This window comes from Mus caroli, chromosome 11, assembly GCF_900094665.2.
Source record: "Mus caroli chromosome 11, CAROLI_EIJ_v1.1, whole genome shotgun sequence".
NCBI classification, from domain to species: Eukaryota; Metazoa; Chordata; class Mammalia; order Rodentia; family Muridae; genus Mus; species Mus caroli.
The window spans coordinates 41,624,821-41,636,595 of record NC_034580.1 but is presented as its reverse complement, the minus strand read 5'-3'; the positions used below and the strand labels follow the sequence as shown (position 1 = coordinate 41,636,595).

Genomic DNA, 11,775 nt, shown 5'->3' with positions numbered 1-11,775 from the left:
TCTTCATACAAAGATTAACCTCAGATCAACTCAGGGTGACTGTTAACTTCTCACCTTCCAGTCTCTAGCTTCAGAATGCTGGGATCACAGTATTCCACCATCCCCCACACATGCGATCAAACACAGATGCCTCATGCTTGAGTTGTGCACAGGAAGAAAGTTTTTAAAATTAGTTATTTAGTTAGTATCTTAGTTAGGGTTTCTATTGCTGTGAAGAGACACCATGACCACAGTAATTCTTATAAAGGAAAACGTTTAATTGGGGCTGGCTTCTAGTTTCAGGGATTCAGTCCATTATCATCATGGTGGGAAACATGGTGGTATTCAGGCAGACATGGTGCTGGAGAAGGAGCTGAGAGTTCTCAATCTGCAGGCAGCAGGAGACTGTGAGCCACACTGGGCATAGCTTGAGCATATAAGACTTTAAAGCCTGATTCCCCACAATGACACACTTCCTCCAACAAGGCCACACTTCTTAATAGTGTCATTCCCTCTGGATCTAGCCTTCAAACACATGAAATGGTCTATGGTGACCATTCCTATCCAAACCCCCAATTAGGTAATTAGTCAGTCAATTAGTTGGTGTGTGTTTGTGTGTGTGCACATGGTAGTTGGTTAGAAGAGGCCACTGGGTGACCTCCTCTATTTCTCTCCATTTGTTCCCTTGAGGCGGGGTCTTTCTAAGAATTGGGTCTTAAATTTGTTCTGCTATGCTAAAAGCCAGCAAGGCCAGGTGATTCTTACACACACACACACACACACACACACACACACACACACACACTTCGGAGATGGGGTTGTAGCCATGTGAAAGACACCCAGCTTGTTAGATGCTGGGCTCTAAACTCCAGCCTTCATAACTGTAAAACATTGCTGAGCCACCTTGCCAGCCTTTGATTTCTTGCTTTTTGAGGGTTTCATTCTTTTTTTTGTTTTGTTTTGTTATGTTTTGTTTTGAAATTGGGTCTCATGCATCTCAGAAAGCTCTAATCTTTCTATAAGCTTTGAACTCTTTAGCTTTTTAAATTTTTTTTGTTTTGTTTGTTTGTTTGTTTGTTTGTTTGCTTTTCGAGACAGGGCTTCTCTATATTGCCCTGGCTATCCTGGAACTCACTCTGTAGACCAGACTGGCCTCGAACTCAGAGATCCGCCTGCCTCTGCCTCCCAAGTGCTGGGATTAAAGGCATGTGCCACCACGCCTGGCTGCTTTTTTAAATTTTTAACTCTGCGTGTTGTTATTGTGTCTATATGTGATGAGTGTGTGAGCACAGGCTCAGGCAGTGTGAATGTAGAGGTCAGAGGTCAACTTTCAGGAGCCAGGTCTCTCTTTCACCATAGGGTCCAGGGATCAAACTAAGTTGATGCACATCTGTATGTAGTATATGTGCCTAAGCACATGCACAAAGACTAGAAGAGGGAATCATGTGTCGTCCTCTGTTTCTATCTCTATAAGGCAGGGTCTCTCCCTGAACACCAGCACATGAAAAGGCCCCATCCATGCTTAGGGTAGGTCTTCCCTCTTCAATTAACATACTTAGGATAGGTCTTCCCGCCTCAATTAACCCAAGTTAGAAAGTACCTCACAGGCACAGCCAGAGATTCATCTCCAAGCTGATTTTAGACCCTGTCAAGTTAGCAATCAATGTAAATTATCACACCATATAATCAACCATTCTCTTGTTTCTCTGCTAGGCTGGAAGCCAGGAAGCCCAGTCATCCTGCTCTCTGACCCTCTCCACCAAAGTGACAGGCCTGCAATAGATTCCAGCCTTGTTACATAGGCGCTGAGTTCCAAACTACAGTCCTCGAAATGACACAACACTCCCTCTGAACAGCTGAGCCATCTCTCCACCCTCTCATTTTGAAGCCTTTAAGCTACCTCTTTACCACTTCCTGGTCTCTTATACTACCTCATTTTTCCTGTGCCACCCACCAAGTGACCCCAAGTCTAAAACAAGGGTTCTAGTTCCAAGTTACTGCCTCCTTCTGGTGTCCTTGATCTTGACCCACTTTCTTTGATGGGGACAGGAAACAAGAAAACGTTTCGTGGATCTTCCCACTTCACTTAACCTAATCTAGAAAATGCCTCACAGACCCAGGCAGAGATTGACCTCCAAGTTTGACTTTATATCTGCCAAGTTATAAATCTTATAAAAACTGTAACGCCGTGTAACCAACCATCCCCTACTGATGTAAAACACCACAGCAGTGATCATCTTTATATACATGCCCTTGCTTAAAGACTCTGTCAGATAAGGACCTCCTTGAATAAAACCATTGATCTGGTTTAAATATGCTCAAAGTACTTTGCCAGTACAGTTTTATTACTTTAAAACATTTGAGATTAGTTTTCCCATCTGCATGACAGCTGTCATCTCTAATGGATTTTGTTAGATGGTATCCCTTCCATACCCACCTAAGAAAGCCAGGACCTCCACAGCTAGCTAGAAGCAACCTAAACAACAAAATTCATACATGAAAAATGGTACCGCAGGTTTTGGTGTCCTCGCTAACAGATGTCCTCTGATGTACACAGCTGCTCCCCAATGCAAAAAGTCTTTGGACAAAGCTACCTTTCTGCTCACTCAATATTTTCACTCAGGGTCTGTTTAATTTGATTCTGTTATAGATGGGAGCCAGCACAGACCAAGGGCACTGGGCAGGCAGCTGTAAGCCAGATGAAACTGAGCTCCACCGGCTTGGAAATAGATTTGGTGACGACTGTCCTCCCAAAGGATCTTTTGCTGACTATATAGATTGCTGCAAGAGCTCTGTCTTCGTGTGTCCCAGTCACCGGTTGTCCTTCTGTCAGAAACAGCTCCAGTTTCCTCCAGGAATGGAGAAGTTGTCTGAGTCAGTTCCCCTTGAGCACACAACAGTCAGAGTTTGGCTTTCGCGGGGTTTCCTTTTACAGACAGCAGGCTGCTTGCGGGTAACCTTTTTCTTGTGTAAGAAGAGTCTGGCAGTGTTGGGCACAGTGCTCCTGAACTCTCCACGCTTCTGCTCCAGCCTTCTCAGTGCTGGAATTAATTACTGGTCTGCTCTGCCATGCTCCCACTCAGGAGCAGTCTTAACAGAGGCAGAGGAGAGTCCTGTAGAGATACACGTTATACAGAGGTAGCAGGCACAGAGAGAACCTTCATTTCGCGCGCACGTGTGTGTGTGTGTGTGTGTGTGTGTGTGTGTGTGTGTGTGTGTGTGTGCACAGGTTCATGTGCATGTCTCTTCTGAGAGCAGAGGACAACCCCCATGGACATTCCCCAGATACTCAGTCCATCGTACTTTGAGACAGGGACTCTTGTGGACTTGGAACTCAGCAGCTAGGCTAAGCTGACCGCACCCAAGCCCCAGGGATCTGTTTTGCCTTTACCTCTCCATCTCTTGAGTTTACAAGCATGCACTACCAGGCTTAGCTTTTTCATGTGGGGTCTGCGATCAAACACAGATTCCTCATGCTTGTACAAAGTGCACCTCACTGTCTGAGCCTCATCTCCAGCCTCCTGCTGTCTGTATGGTTATTATCGTCTTTGCATTTTGAGACAGTCTTACCAGCATAGCCCTGGCTGACCTTGAACTTATCACCCTCCTGCCTAAGGTTCCCAAATTATGTCATGTTAAACATATGCCACCTGGCTTTTTCTTAATCTATCAAGGTCAGAAATCTCTAGAAAAATTACCAACTTCTTTAGATTTTCAACATCAACAAAGAACTGCCCCTTCCTGTCTTAGCCCTTTATCCCCACTACGGTAGTTCAGGAGCTTTATGGATATACCACAAACCTCAATGTCTCAAAGACATCACACTAACCATTCCTAATGTATATAAGCACGAGTGAGCTTCAACATCCATAATTGCAGTCTCTGGAGGGGGAGATCCTATCCCTGAAACTCAGGGATAAAATGGAGCATTTCAATGTAGCATGAGTTACAGTCAAATCCCCTTGTGAGTTAATTACCCCCAGAAAACTGGAACTCTTTTCTCAGTGGCTGTGGTCAGAACCTCCAATGAGGTTGCCAAGTGACATATCACATAGTTTTCAAAAAGGGAAATACCAAAGTCAGAAATGAAGATGAGCCTTTAAAAGTGACAGTCCAGAGGCGGTCAGGATGGCTGCTGGCTGTTGACGTAGCAGTAGTACTCATTTGAATTCTCCACTTCATATACGTTCTCCTCGATGGTGTAGATATTTTCCTCAGAATGAATCCTGACAGCTCCTGCATTTGCCAACCCTCCTGGAGGCAAGTTGGCCAGTGTAATAAGGCTGTAACAATCAAATGATGAAGTTGATAGAAGAATTTCCCAAACAACAGCAAATAGAATTCAAAGCATATACTTCACTAAGGACAGCAGCTAGTTGACATTCATGGCCCTTCACTAGATGCTCATTGAAAGAAACCCAGACAGGAATTTGTGGAACAATTAAGGACATGTAAACAGATCTTAATTGTCTTAGGTATGAATGCCATAGGTCCCAACTCTGAGGAGGCAAAGGCCAAAGTGTTTGGGATGTGTCAAAATGCATCCAACATAGTTACAAGGTGTTGAGAGAAAGCCCTGTGCTTACTGAGAATTAGACAAGACAGATGCTCCAAGTGCCAAGTAGGAGGTGAAGCTGAAGGGATTGAATGTCCCTTGAACTGTTATTTCAACCCTCTGTGTGCTCACCTTTTGAGTTTCAAAAGGAAACTGTGATTGTGTTATAGATTCAACACATTTGGGTAAACTTGTTTGTTTGGTTTGGTTTTTTGTTTTATTTGTTTGTTTTGTTGTTGTTTGAGGTTAGTTGCTTGGTTGCTCATTTGGCTTGGGGTTTTAAATGGTTTTCAGCACTATATTTTATATTCATTATACAAACTATGGGTTTCACGATGAACTTTTCATGGCTGTCTATTTTACACTCTGACTGTATTCACACACCTCATCTTCATCTCCTGTTCCCAGTCTTCCATCTGTTTTCACATCACTCATGTGCATGTACAATGTTTAACTCACATCAGTTACACGCCGTTCTGTGCATCTGTAGATTGCAGCAGTGAACGAAATACATATAGCCATAGAAGCCATGTGTTAGGAAGCATTGTGCCTCAGTTTTCTCATGTGTAGAAATGGGAATCATGAGAGCCCTGAAGCAGGGCTGCTGTGAGGAGCACCAGATCATTCATGTATTCATTGGAGCTGATTTTTAGTATTTATCAGGCACTGGGTTGGAGTTATCATAGTCAATGCTAGAGGGTTACAGTGACAGAGCTTAACATTGAGCACAGCATTGCACAGATACTAAATGGATGCCTGTCCTTATTGCCTATTGTTGAGGATAGCATATAATGACAGGGACTGTCTGTAGTAGGCCGGGATGGAGACATCTTAGTAACCCTTAGCAGTTCTTTGTAAAAAGAAAAAAAAAAACAGTTGCTGTCATTTTTTTTCTAAACTTAGCCCTGGACAACGACTGTATAGATTTCATTTGTGTGCAACTGTTTTTTTTAGTTGGCCTTGGTATATATAATTATTTTATTATATCTGACTTTTTTATTTTTTTCTCTTTTTGTTCTGGTGAATTTTGTGAAACTAGATGTTCTTTGATGTAATGGCTCTTAAACCATTAAAATTGAGGCATAGGGACACAGCACAGAACAGTCCTAATGGCCCAAGTATATGTTGTGTGTTCTGATCTTAGAAACAATGTTATAACTACACAGTGGTAGTTCTAGATTAATGTTTGACTTGTAAAGAAAGTTTAAAGAAATTATTAGAAAATAAATTAGAGCCAGCATTGGGACCCCAAGAAAAGAAAAAACTATTGAGTTATAAAATAAGTGTTACACAACATTTTAGAGTGGTTCCTGGATAAGAAAGTATAGAATATACAAAATTATATACTAGTAAAATCAAGTCAAAATACTGGAACTTTTAGGAGAGTCATTGTGTACAATGTACAAAAGCAGAAAGCTAGTAAAATTACTGAGTTAAGGGTTAACTTGATTCTTTTTGGCCACTTCCTGGCAGCTTTGTCCATGTCAATTATCATTAGACCTTCACAAGGAAATATAAATAGCTAGTCTCAGAGCTCTAAGCTCTTAAGCATAAGTTAAAAATTAAACTTTAAATAATGATAAGTTTATAATTATTATTATTTTGGCTATAGGCCTGGGTATAGGGAAGCTTGAAACTTTGGGGAAAATTGTAATTTTTTATTTTTTGTGGGATGTGGTTATTTTTTTGAATTTGGTAGTATCAATAAAAGATTGGGGCAAGAAAAAGATGAGAGAGAATGTGAGGTGAATGTAGAGAGCGAGTAGAGAGTGACTAGAGATCGAGTGAGAGAGCATGAAAAGAACACGTGAAGACTGAGTGAAGAGAAAATGTAAAGAGTAAGAGAGAATGTGGGTGTGTATGGAGAGTGTGTGTGTGTGAATGAAAGGAGAGTGCATGTGGAGTGTGTGTGGGGTGTGTGAGGTGTGTGTGAAAAGTATTGTGAGAGTGAAAGGGGAACACATCAAAGTGTGTAGGAGTGTGGGGGTTCAAAAAAAGAAGAGCACACAGGAGAAAAGCAGAGTACACGAGAGAATATAGAGTGTGTGCATCCTCAAGCTGCAAGAGAGTGAGTGAGAAAGAGAACAGAGAGTGAGAGAGAAGAGAAAAACTTTAAGCCTTGAAAAATTGCCTGTCAAGTTGTACCACAAAAAAAAAAAAAAAAAAAAAAAAAAGTCTGTATATATTTATTTTGGGCCTTCCAGGTATCCCTGCTTCCAGTTAAAAACTCTGATACTATGTCTAGGTTGGACCCTATCAGCCTATGAATATTATGTTTCCATTTTCACTTCTAAGGAAGAATAATTGTACTGGTAATTGAATACCATACTTGGATTTTTATGACTTTTCACTTTATATTATTTTGTCTTTTGAAAGTTCTGGATTTTGTTGATTATTAGATGCGATTCCTATAGTATTCAGCAGATAATCATATTTTCCCGTGAAATGCATTGCAATTTTTCATGTATTGAATCTTACTGAAACTGTAAAATCTGAGAGTGTGTGTGTGAGTGTTTGTGTATATGTAAGTGTGTGTGTGTGTGAGTGTGTGTGTGTGAGTGTGTGTGTGAATGTGTGTGAGTATGTGTGTGTGTGAGTGTGTGTGAGTGTGTGTGTGTGTATGTGTGAGTGTGTGTGTGAGTGTGTATGTGAGTGTGTGTGTGTGTATGTGTGTGTGTGTGTGTGTGTGTGTGTGTGTGTACAGAGTCAGGAGTGGAGTAATGAGGATCACCTAAAGAGCTTTGAGAACAATACCTCCTCAGGCTCCACCTCTCAAGATCCTGATTCAGTTGTTCTAGGTATGTCCTGTATCAATCAGCAAGATGAGTCTCCAGGTCATTCACAGTAGGGAATGCCTAGGTGGGGCTATAAAAATCCTGACCATAGCTGATCAAGGGTATTTTCCTCTCTATCAATTTAATAGCAACATAAAAATAACAAATACTCAGTTAAAGTTTCAGTTTGTTAGAAGTGAGAGATAAGTATTTGATAGCAAATTATACATGTCAGCTTTAGAACAGAGGAAGCTAAATGCACCAGGGGAAAACTATTGAAATTTCCCTTTATAAACCAAGAAATCCTAACCTAAGATTCAAAGTTCCAACCCAGAATTTCTCAGAGAAATAATAAAGCAATACTATGTCTTCTTCCTCTTATCCCAATACCATTTTCCCACTTTCCCAATTCCTTTTCTATTATTCTTACCTCAAACTCGGTGACTTCTTTTTCTTATAGGAATACCCTAAGTATCAGGAGAAGAAAAATCAATTAGAGTGCTTTTCTAAGATAACTGAAAATAAGAAATAAAATTGCCAAGTCCCGCCATGCCAAGGGACAGTGTGACACAGTTCCCACCCGTGGGGAAGAACTAACAGGACTTGGGCTTCCGCGAGTGTTGATGGTTCCTAAGCATGAGGCTTGTTTGTATAATAATGTACATAATTTACTTTTTGTTCCTCCCCACCAAAGTTAGCAGGGAGTGTTTTCCCTGCCAAGGTCAATGTCTCCATGATAATTAGAAGCAGCATGAGTCCAGGAAATGAGGATATATCTCAGCAAAATGGTGAACACTGTGACCTTCAGGACAGCCCTTAAGGCTGTGAGGAAAAACTCTAAAAACACAAGTTAAAGAATATATTTTGCTCAAGTACATAAAATATACAATATGATTTATATAAGGGGCTTTGTGTATCTAAATGAACAGAGACAGTTGCACTAGAAGCCAGCTTGTCAGAAAAATATTAAGGAAGGTGATAAAGAGATTTGAGGAGTGGTAATCACGGGGCAAGATCCTACCCAGCTAAGTTTATTGTTTGTGCTTACAAAGACAGGCAGATTCCTGAGTTCAAGGTCATCCTGGGACAGAGCTAATTTAAGCCCAGGCAGGGTGAAAAAATAGTGATCTCAGAGCCAGATCCTACCCAGTGAGCTTATTGTCTGTGCTTTCAAAGGCAGGCAGACCTCTGAATTCATTGCTATGCTTTAAAAAATGTACTTACTATCTTTTCTAAGAATCAGGGGATAGAGTCATAAAATGCTGACTCGTGAGATAATCAAAAGGGAACCTAGGGTGGACTACTGAATTGCTATGCAAATAAAAGACTGGGCTTTGATCTAAGAGCTGAACTTCCTGGAGATCTCTGGAGAGCTGTCTGGAGCAGAACACAAGACTGTCAGCGTGTACCCAGGATTGACTTCAAGTTGTTCTTCCATCATTCCCTAACACCCCTTCCTCAGAAACCCTCTCTAAGCCAAGGGTGGTTCTTGGCATAGAATAGACTGATTGGAGGTGAGAGTGGCTAGTGAAATATGGTCTTACCTTAGAACAAATTAAATCGAATGACCAGTTCTGTCTTATGACTATGTTAAAAGTAATATCAGTGTATAGCTCTTATTTAACAAATATTTCGAGACTTATTCTGTATGTGCAGCAGTTTGATAGGCACCAGGGACACACAGGGATAGTTGTGAGCTCTGACTCCAAGAAGCACACATCCTAGTGAGGAAAGAAGGATGAAGAGTGGAGGGAGAGAAGGAGGGAAGGAGGGACAAAAAAAATGAGTTTCAAATTGTGATCCATTATCAAAAGAAACCAGCAACATACTAAAACAAAACTAGAGAAGGTTAGGAGAGCACATTCAGACATGACTTTTGAGGTCTGTTCTGAAAGAAAAGAATGAGTCAGTTATATCAGGAGCTGTGGTGGGGGGGGGGAGGATTACAGGAACAGAGAACCCTCAGTAAAGATCGGGTTGGTGTCAAAACCAAACCATGACTAGAACAAGAGGGTGTCCTCCAATAACATCTGAGAGGTAAGCTGAGACTGGGTCCTAAAGACCTTTTCAGTCATAATCCTGTAACTGCAGCCCTTGGGATCTGGGGGCAGGAAGATCAAGAGTCCAAAGCAAGCAAGCAAGCAACACATGAGACCAAAACAAACCAACCAACCAACAACAAAAAGAATCCAGATGGTGTAAGACAGGAAGACCTGTATGCTATATGCTGAATGACAGTATGGTCCAACATGACTACTCTGTAGAGAATTGATTAGAAGGAGAAATAAAGAAACAAATAGAGATGATGATTTGATGTAGAATAATGAAGAAATTTGAGATGTATTTTGTACGGAGATTGAGACTGAAGTTGATTACATATTGAGACATTAGAAAGACAATCTGAGATGATCATCTCTTATGAATTTCTGGCATAAGCAAACAGAGAGACAGAGTGAAATGATGGAGAAGTTCAGAGCCTGCGAGTTGGGTTCCTTGATTACCTATTAAGACATTAGAAAGACAATCTGAGATGACTTCTGAATTTCTGGCATAAGCAAACAGACAGAGTGAAATGATGAAGAAGTTCAGAGCCTGCGAGTTGGGTTTCGGTGAGTGGAATACAAATGCAGGAGCTTTGTTTCTGACATATGAATCTATGAACCTTCAAAGTGGAGCTATCAACTGGACAGGGAGACAAGCTGCACCAACATTTTAAGAGTTGAAAAGATTAAAGAGAATGTGTCTAAGTCCACAGAATATATGTTATAAACTAGAATGTTTACCAAAGAGAAAAAGGCTAATCCTAAGGAATTCCAGCTTCTAAACAATAGGCAGAAGAGTAAATATCTAACTACTGATTGTCTATTGACTTAGCTGACCATCCATCCTTTACCACTGCTTAACTCCCCTCAGTTCTCTCCTAACTAAGGAAGAATCAAAGGTGAGCTTCCTTTGCCAAGTCTTCATCCCTTCTTTTATATTTTTCTTCTGAATTGCTGATCGCTTTTCTATCCTTGAAGTACCATAGATATAAATTTTGTTAAGCCAAAATTGTTCCCATTTTACTAATAATCACAAATAGCTCTTGTGGTTAATCTCAATAATATCCTACATGAAGTCCATACTTTGTTCTAAAATGTCTTCTCTTGGCTTTGGAAACACCATTCATTTTATTGATAGACATTATATAAATCCTATGTAAATAATTGTTCTGCTGCCTTCTTTGGGGGATTAAAAAATTTATACATGTTAAGTATAAATAATTTTCAGTTATTTTGGCTTTATGGTTTATTCCAGAAATGTAGAACTTATGAAAGGCATTGAAAGATGTCAGTATATATGAATTGAACTTCACCCATGCCTCTTTTAAAGATAGAATGAGCATAGGACATGCCAGAGACCTGAGATGAGGAAGGCTCCTGGGAGTCTATGAGGGTGACTCTAGCTAAGACTCCTAGAAGTGAAGCCTGAAGTGGTCACCTCCTGTAGATGGATTCCAGGTAGAAATCTCAACGGAAAGATAAGGATGCCAACCTACCCACAAAACTTTCAACCCCCAATTTGTCCTGCCTACAAGCAGTACAGGAACAAAGATGGAGCAGAGACTGAGTGAATGGTCAGTGAAGGACTGCCTAACTTGAGACCCATCCCATGGGCAAGAACCAATCCCTGACAATATTAATGATACTCTGTTATGCCTGGAGACATAGCTTGAGCCTAGAATAAACGTTCCCTGAGAGGTTCCACCAAACATCTGACCAAAACAGATGCAGAGACCCACAGCCAATCATCAGATGGAGCCTGGAGAGTCTTGTGTAAAAGTTGGGGGAAGAATTGAAGGATCTAAAAGGGATAGAAACTCCACAGGAAGACCAACAGAGTCAACTAAGCTGGACCCTTGGGGACTCCCAGAGACTGAACCACCAACTAAAAAGCATACATGGGCTGGATGTAGCCCTCACTCCACCCTGCACATATGTAGTAGATGTGTAGCTTGGTCTTCATGTAGGTCCCCCAACAACTGGCTGGGGGCTGTCCCTGACTCTGTTGCCTGCCTCTGGATATCCTGTTCACTTCAATGGGCTGCCTTGTCTGGCCTAAGTGAGAGAGAATGTGTCTAGTCCTGCAGTGACTTGATATGTCAAGGTGGGTTGGTGCCCAGCGGGCCCTCCCCTTTCTCAGAGAGAAGGGAATGGCAGGGGAAGAGCTGTATGAGGGGGTACTGGGAGCAGGGGCTGTTTGTGATTGAGATGTAAAGTGAATAAATAAAAAAATTGATGGAAGAAAAAATTATAGTGTTTAAGTCTGTTTTCTGTCTCATTGAATGAAATGTATGTTATTTGAAGAAAAAAGGAAGAGAGAGAAAGAGAGAGAGAGAGAGAGAGAAGAAGAAGAAGAAGAAGAAGAAGAAGAAGAAGAAGAAGAAGAAGAAGAAGAAGAAGAAGGAGGAGGAGGAGGAGGAGGAGG

General features: G+C 41.1%; 1 protein-coding gene across 1 annotated transcript in view; it reads right to left on the bottom strand.

Moving 5' to 3' along the window:
* Positions 1–2,286: 2,286 nt before the first annotated feature.
* The window catches only part of Havcr2 (hepatitis A virus cellular receptor 2), a 26,743-nt gene continuing 17,254 nt past the window's right edge, over positions 2,287–11,775 (bottom strand). The window contains exons 6-7 of the mRNA XM_021178000.1: positions 7,739–7,775; positions 2,287–4,262 (exon numbers count right to left, since the gene is read on the bottom strand). Coding sequence (XP_021033659.1) covers positions 4,103–4,262; positions 7,739–7,775 — 197 coding nt within the window. The 3' untranslated portion in view covers positions 2,287–4,102. The remainder of the gene's footprint in view (positions 4,263–7,738; positions 7,776–11,775) is intronic.